The sequence below is a fragment of the Rhinolophus ferrumequinum genome, chromosome 15 (genome assembly GCF_004115265.2).
Source record: "Rhinolophus ferrumequinum isolate MPI-CBG mRhiFer1 chromosome 15, mRhiFer1_v1.p, whole genome shotgun sequence".
In the NCBI taxonomy this organism is placed as follows: domain Eukaryota; kingdom Metazoa; phylum Chordata; class Mammalia; order Chiroptera; family Rhinolophidae; genus Rhinolophus; species Rhinolophus ferrumequinum.
The window spans coordinates 24,579,695-24,601,220 of NC_046298.1; the positions used below are offsets into that span (position 1 = coordinate 24,579,695).

Sequence of the window (21,526 nt, forward strand, 5' to 3'; positions counted from 1 at the left end):
CTGCATAATGAGGAAAGGAGGAATGATGTCATACAAAGTCAGCCTGAGCAGTGGGTGACTCACACTGCCTGTAGATGGGGTTAGAGGTGACATCAGCAGTAACATGCGGGGTGTATGTATTGGAGACTCCAGTCTCCATTACCCTCCTTTACTCTATTCCATCACTGCTTATCCTGGGCACGGTACCACCCCGACCCCCATAGACCTCATCCTGCAGTCTGCCTCAGTTATACTGTGGGCATGATGGAATTACATCTTTAAGATATAAAAGAAAAAAAAAAAACTTGTTTGTGATAATGAACTGGATCAACAGGTTCATGCAATGCCAAAGCTCAAAATCAATATCCGAGAGACTGCCTGTATTTGGAAAGGCTGTGGTATATTACATTAAAACGTGTCCTTTGATTTTTCCTTCAACAAAATACGAACGGTCTCTAAAACAAAATTGCCCAGAAGGATTTAGTAGCCTTCTAAAATCAGCTTCAAATTTATACAAGTGTCTGGAGGAAGACCTACATGAAACAGGCTTCTGGGTGCATCAAAAGGACAAACAGTATTGCCGGTTGGAAACAACCCCCTGTGCGTGGTGTTCCTTTCAGCAGCTATCATTTCTGATCGATGTCATTTCTGCAGAGAGAGCCCTTGTGCCAGGCCACTGCCAACACTGATGACGGACGTGACCTCAGCCCCTGGGCTGGGAAGTCCCTTGAGCATCAGATGGTCTAAGTCTCCTCTTTCACCAGCGAGAACAAGGGCATGTCCAAAGTCACGCAGGCAGCAAGCCAACACCAAAGATCTCCTCGCTCCAGGATCTACGGATCCCTGGCTGAGCAGGATGTCTCAACTTTGGCACTAGGGACATTTGGGCCTGGAGTGTTCTTTGTGGTGGGGGCTGTTCTGTGCATTGTAGAATATTTAGCAGCATCCCGACCCTCTACCTATGAGATGTCTGTAGCACCTGCTGCGACAGCCCAAAATGTCTCTAGATATTGCCAAAAGTCCCCAGGGGGGCCAAAGCACCCTGGCTGAGAGGAACAATTGCAAATTGGTGCTACCTGGGTGAAATTTGGGTCACAGATATGTTTTGTTTATCTTATGCAATGTTGTCAGGATTTAAAAAATTGGGGAGACTTTGCTTAAAAACCCAGACTTTTGGTTTCTCTTGAACATTTAGAAGACATGGCAACCGTGAGCACACACTCTCACATGGCAGCGATGAACTGAAGCTAACGTTACTCCCTTCAGGATGGTCCTCTGCACTCCTGTGTGCCACAGGCCCCACCACTCTCTATTGTGCCCCACACCAGACCCATTCTACCATGTTTCCCAAAAAGAAAACCTAATTGGAAAATAAGCCCTAGAATGATTTTTCAGGATGGCAATCCCCTGAACATAAGCCCTAATGTGACTTTTGGAACAAAACTTAATATAAGACCCGGTCTGATTTTCGGGGAAACACGGTATTAGTTTCATAATCTTCCTAGGCCCCTGTTTGGTGTTTAAGACCTCAAAACTATTAATATTTGTAGTTTTATTCTCTCTTAAGTATGCCTCACAGCTCATTGAGAGCAGGCCACATCACTCTCCTTTGATTCCTGTAGAGGGCCTACCCTGTAGTAGATACTCAGAAATGGTCACTCATTCACTTGTCTAGAGCAGCTAGATATCCTGCAGGGTGCTACTCTTGTGGACTTCAAGTAAAAATCAAGCAAGTTGGGGTGAAGCTGTTTTCTGTATCCCCATTTAGAGATACAAAAGTCACATTGCACATTCAGGAGCGGGCATCTTACCCTAAAAGGCTCTGCATTAAAGAAAGCTGTTTAACTGCACTTGACCTAAAGTATTCCAAGGTAATCTGACCACGGAACCCCTTTTAGCATCAGTCAATATCCCAAGGAACTACTGTCCTATTGAATTGCTTTGGGAAAGGTTGGACTAGAACTCTAACCATTCCACGTTAAAGGCCGTTATTGAAACATTCAGTGCTATGACAAAGGCAATGACAGTTGTTGAAACATTCGGTGCTATGACAAAGGCAATAATTACAAAATTACATAAAGAGTAATTTTTCCAAGCATAAACATTTATTTGGATTACCTCTTTTAAATTTCCCCCACAAATTTGAGAAGTAGGTGTGATCAATATCCACATCTTACAGATTAGAAAATAAAGCAACAGAAAAGTAAAGGAACTTGCCCATAGTTACACAGGTAGGAAGAATCCAGCCAGGATTGGGACACAGCCTGTCTGACCCCAGGGCCTGTGCACTTACCTCCTTACACTGTCCCGCTTCCCTAGGACACTGTGCCATGTTGTTGATGTATCTGTCCCCACCTCAGCGCATGTACCAGGCCTTACTCATGAAGGAAGCAGAAGGGGAATCATTGTCCATTCACCAACTGCTACGCGTGGGAAATTCAGGGAAGAGTTTGTCATGGTAGCTCAGGCAGATTTTTACATGATGCCTGAAAATTAGGTCTTTTGATCCTCATTTAATTTGGGCAACTCTCTTAACTTCTGGGAGCCTATAATGGAAAACTAGTAAATGGAAAACTAGGATCTGGACAAGTTCTGGAAAGAAGGTACATGTTCCATCCATGTACCTTCTTGCAGAGTAAGAAGACAGGAACTGGAGGGATAGATGGGTAGATAGATGGATGGACATTATTTCTTGCCCACTTACTTTGTGTAAAGCATCCCACTAAACTTTGTGAAGAGGAAAGCCATACTGAAAGGAACGGGGGAGAATGCCTCCTCCCAAAGAGCTTTTTTCTAATCTCAGAACAGGTGAGACAAAATGTGCCCTTTTCATACTGAGCATTTTCAGTTTACATTGAGATCTTGTAGTTTCATGCAGTCATTACTTTGAGAAAGTCCCAACCAACTAGATATGGGCCAATAAAACAATAAAAGAAACAAAACTCTCAGGGAAATCAGCTCTTCATCCAAACCAGAGACCTCAGGGAAACAAGAGCCTGAGTTAGCTGGAGGATTATTTCATCCTGTCAGCTTGTAAGAAAACAAAATGGTGGTGATGGGGTAGGGGAGAAAATTCTCCCCCTCTCCGGTTTCTCTTGGACTCCATTTGAGGAAAGAATGCTTTACTTCTGAACGTGAATTTTACATCCCCATCCCATTACCGTTATTTACAATGATGTATAGCAAAGTACTTTGGGGAAAACACAGCTCTTTGCAGCATTTGAAAGAAGCAGACAGCACCATTGTAGCGGTGATTCATACAAGAAATCATACAGCCTCACTCGAAGGGGGAAACCCTAGATAATATTCAGGGGAGGGGGTAAAAGAAATCACTCAGAAATTACCTCTTAGCATAAACAAGCCTTCAAAAACATAAACTACTCGATTTAAATTCCTTACTCAGTCCTATGTGGCAGACGCATTTTCCTCCTTACTCGGGGACCATGTTTACCAACCAATAGTAAACAATCAATAAGATGATCTCTCTATGGATAACAGTCACTTATGCATAAAAGAGCTGGTGCAATGTTTCTAATTACATTAATACATGATCAGATGCGTAACAAGCAGAAATGGTTCTCAGTGTCATATAACTAGCATCTTTTGGTTATGGAAAGAGAATTGGATTTTCCTGTTAGCTTCCATTATAAAATTACAGTTGAATTCCTATGGAAAGAAGACACAATAGAGTAAAAAAGCTCTTAGAGGAATTGTTGAGATGGCATTGAATCCCAGAGGTCCATATCCTTGGACAGTGTGCTTTCAGGAGGCATAGGAAGTAGCCTCCATTCTCCATGCAAGTCTAACATTAATTTGTTAAAAACCCTTCTATGGCATCTGATATATAGTACTGCTATACCTCCCAATATTATCTCTCTTCTTCCCCACTGATTATAGAACCTTGATTTTCCCTGGGACATTGTCACTACATTTCCAAGTCTTTTTTTGCAACAGGACGTGGCCATGAGACGAGGGGCTGGACAGTAAGAGGTAAGCAGATGTACGGTGGTAGGGACTCTTGAAGTCCCCTTGAAAAGAAGGATGGGGGCCTTTCTCCCCCTCCCACCCTTCTCCAGCCTGCTACCTGAAACATGGATGTGATGGCTATATCCTGAACCATGAGAACGAGGGGCGATCTTCCATCTGGTTGAAGTACAGAGATGGACAGAATATTAATTCTTGATGAATTTCTGGAGGCTTCATAACATGCGTATGTAGTCTATCTTCATTAAACCATTTTTTTATTGGGGGTTTTTATTTGCAACTAAATCTAATATGATACCATCACTTGCATAGTGAAGCCTTCCCTGACCCTCTAGACAACACCTTGTATTTTTTCTTTACAGCACTACCGTACCAGTAAATGATTAATTACTATGTGATTTTTTTTTTGGTGTAATATAAGTAGCACAGACTGTTGGTGCTCTATCTACCTACACCCTTTGGGGACTCACCATAACCACACACAATGATCCAATGGCTTTCAACTGAAATATCTGCAACTCTTTCAGGATAGCTTGTCTAGGTGCCAATTGCCAAACAGCTCATGTACAGGGCAGATCAGAAGAGTCAGATGCCAATGCCATCCACAAACAGCCCTCAACCCAGAACTGACAGGAGTTGGTGGACGCTCCGTTTATCTTGCCTCTTGACTGGGATACCTTTGAGGTATGTCCTACACTAGAGTCTTCTAGAGTCATCCAACAGGATTTACCCTGTGTTAACAACAGCGATAACCTGCTGGATAACACATTTTGCGTTGACTTCTTTCCCTTTCCTGTCTCATTTCCCCAGACCCCTACGTCCTGGAATAAACCACTCACATAAACCATGTGCATTCAGATCTTTGTACTAAGGAAGGTTCGTTTCTGGGAAGCCAACCTCAACCAATATTTGTCTCCTCAGTTAGAACACTAGCTTTATTAAGGTTGATAGGCTACACACCTATCCAGTACTTCTCTGAAGACAAGGCGTGCTCATGACATCATGGCCCATTATCTCTTAAATGGCGTCGACACAAACTATAAAAAATTATGCACACATCCTTTAATATGAGCCCATGGATTTTACTAAGATATTCCATTGCCGGAATCTGTTACCTCTCTCCATTATTGACCTTCTAAATTTGTCTCCTTTCTCTTGACCTATGGCTTTTCTGAAAGATATAGCATCACATAAAACCATAGATAGTATAACATAGTGGTTAAAAGATTTACATTTTAGAGTCAAATGGCTCCCACTTCAAATCCTAACTCTGCCACCGATTAATAGGTGACGTTGGGGAAGTTACCCCATTTCTATCAAATTTCCTCCTGTGTAAAATAGGGATGGTATTACCTATGGCAGACGATTATTTTGAAGATGAAACAATATATGTATAATAAGTGATTCTAATTATATTGAGTAAGATACAATAGATAAAATATTAAAGGATATAGTTGAAGACATTGATTGTCTGCCCCAGGTAATATGCGTATACTTCTCTGGAAAATTATTGAACCATTCCAAGTTATATAAAACCCATCCCTAAAATTGCACTCAAATTGTTTCCCATATATTCTTACTCAAATATATAACCTCTCTCGGGTGACATTCCCCTCAGATGGCCAATACCTTGAGGGGTTCCTGAGTTTTACTCTCTGCAGTCCTCTCACAGGCACATACATCTGTCCCCAAGCCATATCCAAGTTAATTGAGCTGAGCTGTAATACTATATTTCACCAGGAGTGGCCGCTGTTTGACATTGCCCTACCGCGTAAGATGTTTCACAAGTGAAGCTCTGAGTGAATGCCACGGAATCAATTTTACAAATTGAAAATAGATTTATTGTGTTTATTTGGAGAGATGCCTTACAGTGTGGCTCTTGTGACATTCCACTAGGGAGGAGCAGGTTTGGGAATACTTAACAATCCAAATAAGTGGTACATAGGACTCAGAGGAAGTATTCCTCCCCAAGCAGCACACGCTGTGCTGTGTTTCCTTTCAGTTGTGACAATCTGCTGCATACCAATTATAACCTGGGGTTTGTAACGAGCCAGAAGATTCCCTTGGAGGGAGTAATTCTATTCCCTTTAACATACTACAGGGCAAACACTTTCTCTTAAACGTGCTGTGTGCTGCCTGCAAAGTAGATTTACTTTACTGATGCTAAAGGAAAACCTTCAGAACCAAGGCAAGGCAAGGAATCTTGCTGGGACAAAGATATGAGGTGGCCAATAAAAGAGTAGAGAATGCTAAAAATGCCACGGAGCTGAATATATGGAATGGCAACTATAATGAAATACATACGGTCACAGGATGTGGAGTACAGCACAGGGAATAGAATCAATGGAATTGGAACAGCTATGTACGATGTTGGAGGGTAGTAGATTGGGGGAGGGAGGTTATCAATTTGTGAGGGGTGTAAACATCTAACTATTACGTTGTTTTGTACACCTGAAACTCATGCAAAATAAAAATTTTTAAATGCCATGGAGAATTATCAATCAGGGCAGAATTGGTTTGACCCATCCAAATAAACATGCATGGTGAGATGTTTAGAGTATTACTTTGGAGATGGTTTTGTGTCTCCCCACAATCACTGTGTTCCTTGGAACATTATAATGCATATGTTAAGACTCACTTTCCTCTTCTGAGAAGTGGGAATAATAATGCTTAGCTAATAAGGTTATTCAGAGAATCAAATCACAAATCATACCTAAAGTGTCCAGAACAGTAGACACCCCAAAACAATACCATATATCAGATATGATCACTGCTGACCCATATCCCCTTGGAACTCACCGTTACCTATATAGATAACGGCTTCCTACTGAGAGGATCCCAAGTTCTCTGCCTGGGAATTCTGAGCCTAGGGACGTAGCGCAGGAAGGAAGTGCAGGGAAGTCAACACTTCCAGGAACAGACCTTGGCTAACCATGCAGAAAATTTAGTGATAAATACCCACTTCCTCACTCCTTGAGCAGGACAACTCCAAGGCTTGTTCCATTCTTCCTCTCAAGGGTCTCCTGTGGGTTTGAGCCCCACGTGTTCCCGTAGGAACCTGCTCACTAGTGGACCCTGCATTGGCTTCTCTCTCTTCCCTGTCTCACTTTCCTACTTTCTGACAGGAGCTTCCTGAGATTATCTCCAAAATAACCCCCGGCATTCAAAGTCTTGTTTCAGGATAAAGTCTGTCCTGAACACTATACTCACAATGTAAATAGGTTTCATAATTTGGACGGTTGGGTTTAAAATAATATGTGCAGTTCACTAACCAAGGCTTGTCTACTCAGCTTCCTTTCAACTCCTCTTCTACCCCACAGCTATTGCCTCGGTGAAGGCTCTTCTCACTGCGTTATTAATTTTTGTCTGAGCTATAGTCTCTAATGATCTCCATGCTTCTAGTACCTCTCTCACCGAATACATCATTCACTAACTGCCAAAGTTACTATCCTAAAATGCAGTTCTGGCAATGTCATTCTCTTGCTTTTGTTTTTTAAGACTTCAGTGGTGCTCGGTGCCTCCATGATTATGTGATAAATTTTATAACATGGTATGTAAAACCCCTCAAAAGTTGTTTCCAACCAACCTTTCAGCCTCATGTCCAGGGGTGGCTCATCCCACACAGAACAAGCCAGTGTCATCTCGAAGCCCTTTTACCTGCCACATTTTGATGTGTTTGACTGTACATGTGATCTCCGCTGTCTGAAGAACCTGGCTCGTTCTTCAAGGTCTGGCTCCAATGTCCCCTCTCCATGAAGACTTATCTACAACTCTCTGCGCGAGTGAACTATTCCCTCCTCTGCGTGGTCACCAGAGCATCTGTACCCACGGACTCATTCATTTATCCAACAAGTGTTTCCTGAGCATGTCCTACTATATACCTATCATGTGCTAAGCCCTGGGGAAACCATCCGGGATAAAAACAGAAGTAGCTCTGATCACGTGAAGAACACACAGGAAAAGGAAACAGACATTATCGGGTAATCATATAAAAGTTCCATGCAAATCTGCCACGAGGTTTACCATCCAGGACGCTGACCAGCCTTCCAAAAGGAATGGGTGCTTGAGTTGAGAGTGAAGTAGACGTCATTACCAGATGAAGGACATATGTTCCAAACCTAGGGACAACAGGAAGTAGGTGGGAACACAATATTCTTTGAGGAATAGAAGATCAAGGTGTTGCATGCAGAGAGGCACAGGCAGGATGGACGGAGAAGAGGCCCTTACACCATTCATTATGTCTTGTCAGATTGTTGGCTGTGTCATCCCTGCCTCATGCTGGTAAAATGAGCTCCTCACACGTAAGGACTACGCGTCACTGAAAGGCACACCTACCGCAGCACTTAGCACCATGCAAACAAATAAAATGAATGTACCCACATATGGATCAGGGAGTTGAGGCTCAGAAAGGTTGAATGAGTTGCCCAAGACCCCTAGGCTGGCAGTGGCTGCACAGCAGTGAGAATATATACCTATCATTCCTCAACTATGCCTTTTTTAAACTGGCGCAACTCACCCCCACCCACCCCCCATCCTTTTTTCTAGAAAATCCAAGTTTTCCTATGAGCTCCTTTTCAAAGGGCTCAATAACAAACAATAAAGCAAAAAGCCAGTTACTGGTGTGTGTGCGTGTGTGTGTGTGTGTGTGTGAGAGAGAGAGAGAGAGAGAGAGAGAGACAGAGAGAGAGAGAGACAGAGAGAGAGAGAGACAGAGAGAGAGAGAGAGACTGAGACTGTGTCTGGGAGGAAGTGCATAGGACTCTTTTTGGTACAGCATTGTTTTCTGGAGCCTTTATAATGGCCCGAAATGGTGCGCGTGGTGAGAATTAGCCATCATAAGACGCTCCTGGTGATGCCGGGAAAAGGGCATCCGCGCTAACACTGGAAGTCCAGAGCAAAGACTCTGGGTTTGGACTCTTTAGGGCGGTAGGTGGGATCTCGAGCTTCCCGCTTCCCGAACCTCTCCGCCTTTCCAGCCAGGACCGGCAGTTTGGGAAAGTCTATTAATAATTTCCCGACTATCTCGTCTGCTCCTGTAGACGCAGTAGGTGGAAGAGGTGGCAACCTTGTCTCGGGGAGGTATCCTCAAGGCCCAGACATTCATCTCTGTCCATTTCAAGGCGTTGAGCCTGCGCCATATATAACCAAGTACGACGCCCACCAGAGCGGACACAGCGGCCTCTCTGCGCTGTTTTGTTCGCAACTCTTGGGCAAATCTGGGCTCTGGGGCGGCGATCAAGAGCTCGACTTGAGACTGGTTCAGGAAGTGGAGCTGAGGTTTCGCTGGGCAGGGAAGAGAAGAGGGGAGCGAGCAGGGGCGCGGCTCTTGTGAGGATTACGGCAGAGGCTGTGGACCGCCGAGCCGCTCGCAGAGGCTGCAGCCATTGCACAGCAGAGCATCCCACATTCAACAGGAGGAACCCGCCGGAGAGGAGACCCGAGCTCCCAGCACCGCACCGCCGCAGCCCGTGCGCCCCGCGCCCCCGCGCACCATGGCCAAAGAAGGTGTAGAGAAGGCGGAAGAGACGGAGCAAATGATCGAGAAGGAGGCAGGCAAGGACCCGGCGGAGGGCGGCGGCGGCTCGCACCGACTCGGGGACGCACAGGAGATGCGCGCCGTGGTGCTGGCGGGCTTCGGGGGGCTCAACAAACTGCGGGTCACCAGGAAGGCCATGCCCGAGCCACAGGACGGCGAGCTCAAGATTCGCGTCAAAGCCTGGTCCAGTATCCACGCCTTTCTTGCTTTCTCCCTCTTTGCGCTCCGGGGGGCGGGTGGCAGAGCCTCGGAGGGGACGCTGCCAGGGGTGCAGCCGCCGGGGGTGCCCCCCTCCTCGCCCTGACCCAGGTTTTAGAGCCTTCCCGCTCCCCACCACTGCCGATGGTGGGGAGGATGCTGCGAGCTGGCCTTCCTCTCCCCACTCCCACCCCTCAAGCCGGATCTAGGGGTGACCTCAGGAGACTGCCCTCTCGGGAGGAGAGGGGAGGGGTGCATAGTGGCGCCTAGCACTGGGGGCTGAAAGATTGCGCTGCGGGAGCAGTCTGCCGGGTAGGACAGCTCAGCTGCCAGGATAAGGGAGTTGATGATAACATGGTTAAAAAATAACCCTCGGCTGACTAAGGACCAGCCATTGTTTGTTAGAGTTTTATGTGTGCGATCTGATTTCATACTTTCTGGGACGCAGTGAGTTAGGTACCATCAGTATCCCCCGTACCAGGTGAGGAAACCAGGGCTCAAAGACAGCTGAGTGATGTGCCCAAGATCTCTCTGCTGCCACTAAGTGGCACGGCCAGCATTTGATAACCGATCTGTTTAACCTCTGTGCGAGGTTGGGATGGGCCTGGGGAAAGGGTGCAGAGCTGGGGAAATGCGTCCTTCCCCTTGCTCCGCACACTACCCTCCTGTGGCCTGGTTTGGGCAAAGGCACTGGGAAGCAGGAGGTTAGGTACCAAGGCTGCAGCCGAACCATCCCTCTTCCCCACTAGTATCTTCTGTGTTTCTTGGGGGTGGGGGGGGAGGAAGGGGGAAAAAATCAAACTGCTCAGTCTCCGGAACTGCTCCCATCTGAGAAGGAGCTCATCACTCTGAGTGTCCCCTTACCCTCTCCTCCTGGGGGAACTTCTTCAGACACAAAGGGAACTGTGGTTTCCCCCTGCTGTGTTTCTGTCTCCCTGAGTGCTGTCATTATAAAGATCCTATCCCTGAAGTTCTGGGAAGGGCAGGCTCACGCCCGAGGGTTCACTGGACCCAACACTCTTGAGTTCTCTACGCAGCGGCGTGAGAGGCTCCTAAGAGGAGCTTGCTAAAGTAGCACAGCCATCCACAGATACTGCTCCCTCAAGCAGCAGCCGCCTTACACGTTCCCACCTTAGAGTCTCAAATCCAGAATCTAGGACCATAGAGGAAAGAAAAATGCCAAGGAGAGTGCCTCTCCTCATGCGCAGGTTTCATTTGCCGGGCTGGAAGGCAGCTGGTGAAAGAAGCAGAAGCCGGTTGGTTTCTGGTTTGCCTGGGTCTCTGGCTCACTCTCCATACATGTAGCTCGTCATGCTTGACTCTAAACGTGACTCTTGAGCCTTTCTTGGGGGAATTCAGGGTAAGGGAAGAGGCTTTTGCAAATGGGGGCTCCTATACAGTTCTACTTTGTTAACTCTTGCTGAACCAAGCTGATGGATCCCAGAAGGCAGAGCTTACATGTCTGCCCTTTGCACGGGTAAATCCCCAATGCCCAGCACAGTACATCCTAAATAAGTTATCGCTGAATGCATGAACTGAGGAAACATGCTTGGAGGGGGTTGTTGCATCATTATTTTTTTTCATTTACTGTTGGAAGAATGCTGCCTAGTAAAATCAAAACCATGTATTGATAATTCGCCTTCCTTAACCACCAATTAAAAATATTTTGTGTGTGTGTGTGTATGTGTGTAAACACATGTATACACACATACACACACACGTAGTTTATGACCTGCCATCGAAATTCAGGACCGGGATCTAGGACTCTATCAGTGTATATATTCAGAGAGTGAAAATTCAGAGAGTTGAAGCTATTTTGTTTAAAGCAAAGAGCATCAGCTGCAGTGTAAGTAGGTCTGAGTTCTCTAGCCTTATGCTAAGTGCATAAATACTGATTGGAACTGAAGCATTTTGAAATAATAAATATCAAGATGAAGGCCAGAAGACTGATTTTCAAAGCCAGACACATAAGCCTGTTCTTAATTGGAGTTGTATGCGCATGTACACACACACACACACACACACACACACACACACACACACACACTACGGAATCACTGCAGATATCCCCCACCTTGGTCAGAAAGCCAACCAGACCTGGGGTGGGGTGGGGGCCATTTGGAATGCAGTGTTGCAAAGGGCCCAGATTTAGTTTCATTTCGCCAAGCTGGAAGCAGAGTTAATCGGTTTTGCAAGGGGGAGCTGGAATAGGTTTGTGAAGATCCCCTGCTGGGCCCTTCCTCCTCCCCTACGCAGGGATTGGCTACCCAAAGATGCCCATTGATTGTTAAGTGTAGCTTTGAGAGACAGGATGATTCATTCTGTATTTTTATGAATCAGTTGATGGCCTCGTGGATGAAGGTCTCCCTTTTATGTGCTCTCGATTTTTAATGGAAACCTTTTATCACCAAATAGGATATGATTTTTGCTTGGGAATAAAGCATAGTCCATCTGAACTAGTATTATTCAAGCCTGAGATGAGGGTCCCAGTTGGTTACTTTATGAATTTTATGGAAATGGAAGAGAAGAGGCAGGGAAATACATATTTTATCTCTTTCACACCCTCTTATTTGTGGTCCAATGAGAGAGGTATTATGGTGGAGCAAATTGAGGCTTGGAGATGTTGAGGTATTTGCCAAAAATATCACACAGATAGTAGCTAGGATCTGAATCCTGGTCTGTTTCTCCTTCAGGCTCTGTTGTTTTCCTTTTATTCTATTTTGTCTCCCTCCCTGGAAAAGGTAGAAGACACATGTGATTTACCTCTCTAGACCTTTGGCATGTAACCTTGCTTTCTTTCCTTTCTTGAATGAATATGGCTCCTTTGATCATTTTATGTCTGGCTTAAGGGAACACTCTGGCTGTTCCCAGAGTAATATGGCTTTCCCCCTAAAGTGGAGACATCATGGTCAAATGCAGCTTAAAAAGAACCACCTCAGGGAGTACAAGGTGGGAAGGATAGCAGAGTCTTCTGTCTAAGTTGTTACAAGAACATCAGCTTTGATGCGGAACCCATTTCATCAACCATTCATTGAACAAACAATTTACACAGCAAGCGATTTAAGTGGCCAACCAGAAGCAGCATGTGGCCTTTGGAGAAAGAGGGACCTGGATGGAAGCCCAAGCCCCACCACTTTCTTTTTTTTTTTTTAAGGAGGGCACAGCTCACAGTGGCCCATACGGGGATCGAACTGGCAACCTTGGTGCTACCAGCACCACGCTCTAACCAAGTGAGCCAGCCAGCCACCCCTCCCACCACTTTCTATCTGTGTAACATGAGTGGACGTATCTCTTACCTTATTCAGGCTTTCCATGCCTCAACTGCAAAAGGGGGATAAAGGTGAAACTCATGGTACTGAGAGGATCAGATGCAAGAAAGAGACTGGCCCACTGACATCACTAAATAAGTAGTAGCTATTGTTGTGACTGTTATCTTTGTTGTCATATCTATGGCTATATGACATACTTCTTGGCAGATTGATAACTGGGAGGCCATCATTTTAATCATGTATATATTAGGTTGGTGCAAAAGTGCGGTTTAAAAGGTTAAAAATAATTGCAAAAACCGCAATCACTTTTGCACCAACCTAATAATTAGGCAATCACATCATGTCACATCTGCTTCGTGATTAAGAGCTTCTAAGATATGAGTCCCAACTCTGCCACTTGCTAACTGGATGTCTTAGGTCTGGTCCCTGGAAGTAGAGCCTGAGACATAGATGCTTTTTTAAATGATTGATCGAGGGTGCTTTTGGAAGAATGAGAGCAAGGGAAGTGGGAGAAGGCAGGGAAGAAGCCAAGTAAGGATTTGGTTTCAGCTGGATCCCCCCAGGCGTTCTGGAGCAGGAATCGCACTACAGAGTCAATCTGGCTTTGAAGTAATGGGGGATTCTTCAGTTAGTTATGGGCTGTGGGCTGCTTCCTGAGTAGGGGCATGGAGTCTTTCAAGCAGAGGTGGCTTCTGTTTGACTGAAGAAGGGCAGTGGGGAAGAGGACTGTTCTCAGCCAGCATCGGTCAGTACTCCCAGCAGCTGGGGGACGGGAGTCAAAGGAATGGGGTGAGGCACAAACAGCTGCTCTCTACACAGGCGGACCTTGAACATGTTGCTCACTCCTCTAAACTTCAATTTACTGGTCTACAAAATGGTCTAATAATAGCCCCTCCCTTTCCAGCGCAATGGAGTTTAAGTGAGATATAGTACATAGAGACCTTTTTGATGATGCCTGTCACATAGCAAGTTGTCAATAAATGATAGCTATTATTATTATTTACACTAGTATTTTTGGTTTCCATAGATACTCTCTATAGTTTATCATTCAAGCTGGAACTCTTTTGAAAGGGACCCTAAAATAATTACTCTGGGACAGCAGGAGCAAACTGGAACTGTTGTAGACCAAACCAGGTGTATGGTCCCCCCCCGAACTGATAAGGATCAGATCTATGCCTTTGCTGTCAGCCTTCTTGTCACAGGGGAGCTTCTCTTGGGCAGGAACTGGTAGGATATGAGGCTGAGGGTCTCCAGGTCGGGCTGCAAGAATGTATTAAGGTGGCCATTAACAAGCCTCGTCTGGTTTGTGGCTCAGATTGGCTTGTGGTAGAAAGGCACTAATGGATTGGGGACATTTATTCTCCCGGACGGATTTACAGTGAGAGGCTGCATGAAACTGCTGGAATGAGACCAATCGGATGAAAAATGGTTCCAGCCAGTCATGGCTCCATTGGCTGATCTGAAAATGGGCCAAGGGCAGGCCATAGTAGAGGAAAGCCAACAGATTGATGGGATCCTATAAATCACGAGAGTAAAGTGTATTGGAGAGGGGGGAGGGGACTGACATCTATTGAGCACTTGTTGTGAGCCAGGAACTGAATTGCCTGATATATACTTTGCTTTATTTTATCCTAATAGCAAGTCAACAAGATCAGCATTACTTACCATCTGCATTTTAAAGATGGGGAAACTGACCTTCAGAGGCGTGCTAAGATCAGAGGCATGGAAGAGCAATGGAAAACTCTAAGTTCTGCCTTGTCCCTGAGCTCTTACATTTAGGGGAGGGAGGGAGAGAGAGAGAGAGAGAGAGAGAGAGAGAGAGAGAGAGAGAGAGAGAGAGAGACCAAGACACAGACAGGCAGACAGACACAAAGACTGGAATCAGGAACACAGAGAGAGAACCATGAATGCCTTTGGCTGATTTGAAGTGTAACTAACAAGACTCAGAATTGCACAGTGCCGTCTTGCCCCCCACCCCAAATTGCCATTGTGTTTCGGCACCACTTCCGCTTTCCCTCCATTTCTGAGGTATGGGATGCTTTTGGGATCCACCTAGGATCAAATTGCCATGACTGTTGACCCAGAACACTCATGCTACGTGTGATTACAGACAATCACCCCTCCTTGGATCCACTCGATACATCCAAGTCCTTCCTCTGCCAGCTTTGCCTCAATTGGGCTATTGCTACACTGGCAACTTGAGGGCAGGATGTCCCAAAATAACTCTGCATTAAACTGCCACCGATAAGGTCAATCCAAAGAAATATGGTCAATATCACCTCCCCTGTTTTTATCAAATAAACAAAGAGAGTGCATGAGGTTAAGTGACACAGATGTTTTTAAAATTGAGAAATTGCTTGGAGGGTGTTTAATGCCCAAGCCAGGAGCCACTCTGGCACAGAGACTGGAATAAAGTGTTCTGAATCACTCTGTTTTGGATGGAGATACCAGGAGTTGACAGAAAAGGGTGACACTGTGCTGAGTCACACTGAGCCCCATTTGGTGATGAGAAGGTGGAGATGCTCCCTCCGGGGTCTTTCTTATTCATCGATATTTACATTTTTCCATTAACTGTGTCCTCCCTGGTGAGGGCTGGGGATGGTGACAATGCCTGCTCTTAAACCAGCGATGGAATGGACTTCTTGTCTCCCTGCCATTTGTCGAAGAAAGGAAGCCCAGAGTCAGTGATTCCGGTGTTTCATAGGCAAAGGAGGTATAGGACACCGTACAGAAGATTTGGCATGTAGCAGGTTCTCATAAACAGCAGCCTGGTCTTGATTATTCAGGCACTAGCCAGAAACCACGGGCATGATCATGGTGGGCGGGGACAATGGTGCCGGGCCATCGGGCTCACCCTGCCCTCCACGCGCAGCACCCTGGCAGCCACAAAGCCTTATATCCTCGTCCCGTTTGCACCTGCCTCTCCCAACTCCGTAAGGCTATTTATTACCCTTACTTCCTAAGGGAGGACAGTGGGACTCAGAGATGAAGTGGAACTAGGGAGAAGCTACAACAGCCCCTAACGTCCTTCACCATGGCTGTGTGATCTTAAGCAAACAACCCTTTCTACTTGCACCCATCCCCACCTGGTAATAATACCCACTTCCGGTATTGTTATGAACACGAGCTCAGATACTTGAACGTCCCGACTGTGGGTGCTCAGGAAAGGTTATTTTCCTCCCTAAGTCTCTCAGTCTGTAAAAGACAGACACGGGACTTGATGCCATCCTCGTGTTTCTTGTTCTCCCACCAAACTCCACAGGGTGCTGGCTTTTGAATCTTATTCCCAGGGTTGTAAAAGGATTTAAACTGATCTCCTGCTACCCTCATGCAAGCCCTCTGCATACCGCCCATGAGTGCGAGCAGAGATTTCTCTGGCGGCCCAGTGTGCATAGTCAGTCCAGCCTCTGGAGTTTGGTTCACGCTCATTCAAAGGACCCAAAAATCCATGACCTTTTGGCACATCACCGACATTCAACACTGACAACAGAGCTCACCCAGGCATGGGGAAATAGCACCCCATGACCCCAAGTTCCTGGCACTTCTTATTCTTAATAGGGATCTTTTTTTGGCATCTTGGCATTTGTCATAAAAGGAAAAGTTCAATTAGAAGCACGAAGAGACTCTTCATAGGAAAGGGCAGCAGGCGTGTAATCTCAAATTAGTTTGATTCCTCTGTGTGTGATCTCACACAGAAAATCGGTCGGAGCCGTGCTATTAAAATGAGTCAATGTAATGTCTGAAGGCCCAGGAGACCAACTAGATATTCCATTGACAGGGGCTGTTTCATCTTTGAATGTGATGTTATCTCCATGAAAGAATGCGCTGAGCTGCTGTTCTCAATGTCCTTCTGTTAGTGACCTTTGACCCCTTAGCCAAGCCTCATCCCTTGCATTGTTCTAGAGCTACAAATATGCCGTCCAGGGCTTTCCCAAGCAGAACTCCCTTGGCAAGTAAAGCACTGGGACCTCTTACTCCTGACTTCTCTCAGCGGATGTAGTCCCCAGAGCGCAGCGCAGGCTCATTCTCTTCTGTGAGAGGAATGAATAATGATTCCTTCTCGGACTAGCACTGACTATACACCCAAATTGGATGGGAGGCAGTATGCTTTTGGGTTATAAAATAGTTAATGTTGGTGGTGAAATAGACCTAGGTTCCAGTCCTGGATCTGATCATTTTAGCAGCCTCTATCACCTTAGGAAAAGGATTTAGTCTTTCGAAACTGCAATTTGTTTCTCTGCAATATGGGTATAATAATAATACCTGTGGGGCAAGTTTTGTGTGTGTGTGAGAATAAAAGATAATGCATCTAAAGTATCTAGCAGTGAGGTTGGCACATTTAATATTTGTTGAATGAATGAAGTCCTTGCCATACAGCTTATGTTTAACATATATTAATTGTGGGAAGAAGATGTGAAAAAATAGGACATTAGAAAGACCCTCCATACTTCATGAAGTTTTCTAAATGGAGTCCCTATTCAGACTCTGTGTGTCTCCCCCAAAGGGTATAAGACCTTGACATCAAAAATAGACCAGATGGGGTGTGCCACCCTGCCATGACGTAAACAAGATCCAGATGAATTCCTAATAAAACAAGAGAGGAAACAAAATCAAAAAGCACTGTGTTCCTACTGTGTGCTGGAAACTGGGCCAAGCTTAGAAATCTTCAAAAGGAAAACCAATGACTTCTGCCCTGATTTTTCTTTATTTTGGCCATGCTAACCATCATGACAAATTTGTCCCTGGACTTCTAGGCCCTTCCTTTCCCTTCCTTTCCCTTCCCTTCCCTTCCGTCTTTTATCTTTTCTCTTCTCACGAGTTAGCTTCAGGCACCCCTACTGAATTTAGCTTCCTTCTTGAGACTAAGGAAGACGGTGTCCTTTTGCTACAACTGCCTGGTGCAAGTTTAGCAGGCCCCCGTGCAGAGAGAACTTTTTTATCCCAATTTTCATTTATCAAGGAAGGAGTCTGGCCCTTTGTGAATCACATTCCAGCCCCCAGATCTCCTTCCCTCTCAGTCTCTCTCTCTCTCTCTCTCTCTCCAAGGGAATGAGGTGCTGTGAGTGGCCACTTCTCTATCTCATGCCCTCCTATCTTGACCTATGAGAATGGGGCATCATGATTGATAGCCCCACCAGAAATGCATGGAGTGAGTGTGTGAGTGTGTGAGTGTGTGTGTGTGTGTGTGTGTGTGTGTGTTGCTGTAGGGTAGATACTCCAAAAGGAATGGGGGGTAGTGACCAGAAGACAGCATTAAGAAACATACTGGACTGATCAAAATGGTAGCGTAAGAGAGTCGCTTCTTTACCCAGAAAAATGAAGAATCAGAGAAGGGACTAGAGAAGACAGCTCCATTCCCTATCCTGGGACCTTACATTTCTCAGCACAAAGTTATCCAATCATATTAAATATGTAATATTTTCAACTTCGAGACCCATCACCTTTTTTTAAAGATCATTAGTTTCCCCTAGGATTTCTATTTGCTTTTTTCCATATCTAACTGATCAGGTTTTTTTTTTTTTTAAAGATTTTATTGGGGTAGGGGAACAGGACTTTACTGGGGAACAGGTGTGTACTTCCAGGCCTTTTTTCCAAGTCAAGTTGTTGTCCTTTCAATCTTAGTTGTGGAGGGTGCCGTTCAGCTTCAAGATGTTGTCCTTTCAGTCTTAGTTGTGGAGGGTGCAGCTCAGCTCCAGGTCCAGTTGCCATTTCTAGTTGCAGGGGGCACAGCCCACCATCCCTTGCGGGAGTCAAGGAATCGAACTGGCAACCTTGTGGTTGAGAGGATGCGCTCCAACCAACTGAGCCATCCGGGAGCTCAGCAGCAGCTCAGCTCAAGGTGCCGTGTTCAATCTTAGTTGCAGGGGGCGGAGCCTTAGGAGTTAGGAGCATGGAGCTCTAACCACCTGAGCCACCAGGCCGGCCCGAGACCCATCACCTTTTAAATCTCTTTGATAATCCTGGAAATTTCAGAAACTTTCTCTGTTATCATTTAACTGATGAACGCCAAGTCTGGTCTTGGTTAACAGTAGGCACTCAATAAAATGTTGGAGGATGAGTGACTATATTACTGACTGTTCCCCAAATGTTAGGTGCACGCTTCTGCAGAAGTTGCCGTTTCACTGGTAAATACGGCTTTCTTAACACAAACAGTGGTCATTCCAAGCCAGTGTGACTTCAACTTCCCCTCTGTCATCTCAGCTTTCTCTGACAAGAGGCCTAAATCTCTCTGACATACAGATCTTTTCAGGGGAACTTGAAAGAATACCAAAGGAGCCATGTTTTCAGGGAGGTTTACCTGTCCTTCACACAATCTGTCCTCTTGAAACTAGAAGTTCATCTCTAAGAACTACTTGCCCTAGGCTGGAAAATGTGGGTCTCTGACTTCTCAGGATGCTCTGTAATCTTCTCCTGATTGACATCAGCTCTACCCAGTGCTGGAGGCCAGGGCTCTTGGAGAGAAGCCACTGTGCTACTTCTGATGGTTGTTTTTCCACAAACACTTCCTCCAGCATTGCTGCAATGCTTGTATACCTGGGGACCCAGGTATTCCTCCAGCCTGGATGTTAAAACAGTTTAGTAGTAAACTAAACTTATTGTTGTGATCATTTTGCAATATATGTATACATGAAATCATTATGTTGTACACTTTAAACTAATACAACGTCGATTGCATCTCAATAAAAGAGTAAAATAAACATTTCAAATTTCTGGGAAAAAGAAAACAACACTATATTAAAACAAACAGTATATCCAGGACTCTGTCCCTACCTTTCTTTGTAGGTATCAGGGACCCCAAATCCCACCCTTCAATAAGTCTCAGTAGCTGCCAGGGTTTCCTAGGGGCTGTGGCAGGGGCACTGAGAAACAGTACTCCTGATTTCCGCATTGACTCTGCCCCGCTCCCATTGCCCTCTTCTGCTCCTGCTACCATAACACTGAAGTCAGAAATGGGGTCCCCATTTCCTCCTCACTCCACAGGGAGCCTCCCCTCTGAACTGCGGCCCCCTTTATACTCAATACAGGTTCCAAAGCAGCGTATGCCACCTGTATTTAATGTGCCTGCTGTTGGCAGTTACTAATAATGACATTCTTGGCATTAATTGTTTATCATCATTATCATCATAATGACCTTGATCGAGTACTTTCTGTGTGCCACAGGTACTGGGTTAAGTGTTTTAGGAGAATTTCTATGACAGCAAACATTTTACCCATGACAAAACAGGATCAAAGAGATGAGGGAACTTGCTAAAGATCACACAACTACCAAGGCAAAGAGAGCTGTGATGGGAGCCAGGGTTTGTCTCTCTCCAGGGCCTACAGCTTCACTCCTCGCCGCAAGCTCCTGGAGCAGAAGGGTAGTCTGAGTTGTGGCAAACACCGTATTCAGAATCAAGCTTTCCTCTTGTATTGCCGTAGGCGTCTTCACCCAGGCTTATAGTCTCCAACTCACATTTGGCTTAGGATGCTTGTTGTCTCCCCTTAACCCAGAAGGCTTATCAGCTCCTTATGCAAATAGATACATAGTGGAGCGGCCCCACTGCCTGCATGAGATAGTCTGCATTCCACGGTGAACTCTGAGCCTTTCAAACTGCATTCTACGCAGATACACTTGCTTCTATAGAGCACCCATCAAGTCACAGACTTTCTTAAAAAGAAAAAAAAAAAGGTCCCTTGTCTGAGATCTGAAAGAATTGCTTTTCATTTATCTATGCTATGTCTAGTTCAATCAACTAATGAGGTGCTATTAAACCTACTGTTCTGATTGATCTGAGTGATACTGTGATTGGATACTCTATCCTCCTGGCTAAACTTGCTAAAATTGTTCTGACTGGGGCCCTTATAATAACTCTGGCTCAACATTCTGCAGCCACACCAGAACCAGGGATGTGGAACACAGCTAGTGATGTATCCCGAAATAGTGCTTTCAGGTTTATCTGCCTTCAGACCACTAAGGAGATGGTCAGTGCCTCGTGGGAAATAAAGAAAAAAGGCGATTTTCACCCTCTCACCTCTTGGGAGCTGCAACATTTCGTCCTCAGCCGGCAGTGTTTGTGGGAGACTCGGCTTCTTTCTTTTGCACTCTGAACACTTTCCTTTTCCTATTTTTTTTTCTTTCTTCTTTTTGTGTCATTGATGAAGTGGGGCCTGAAGCTCTTGCATAGAAGCCCAACTTCCAACATAACTGAAAAGCACTGTCAAATTCTGTTCGGTCCTTCAGAAAACACCAAAGCTGGATCCATTCACGCTACAGAGAAAAACGTTTCAAGAATATTCCCTTCCCATCCACATCTCCCCAGTGCCTCCAGTTCCCTCCGAACTTTCCTCCTGTGCTCTTCAAAGTCTCCTGGACTCTCAACCCCTGCCTTTGCTATCTATTGTCTTTTGCACCTATCTTTGCTCACCTTTCACATTTGTTCTTTTATCTTCCGGGAGTAAATCTTGGCTCTTTGCACAGCACATCCATCAAGCAGGGCTTTGATCTTAGTTCTCCCCCTTCCCACTACCCTAGGTACACACAAGGCTGCTTGCCTGCTAAAAGATCCTTCCCTTGAGCAAG

The 21,526-nt window shown here is 45.5% G+C and overlaps 1 protein-coding gene across 1 annotated transcript in view; it reads left to right on the forward strand.

Moving 5' to 3' along the window:
• Positions 1–9,112: 9,112 nt before the first annotated feature.
• VAT1L (vesicle amine transport 1 like) overlaps positions 9,113–21,526 on the forward strand; it is a 144,669-nt gene continuing 132,255 nt past the window's right edge. Inside the window, exon 1 of the mRNA XM_033128944.1 lies at positions 9,113–9,682. Coding sequence (XP_032984835.1) covers positions 9,456–9,682 — 227 coding nt within the window. The 5' untranslated portion in view covers positions 9,113–9,455. The remainder of the gene's footprint in view (positions 9,683–21,526) is intronic.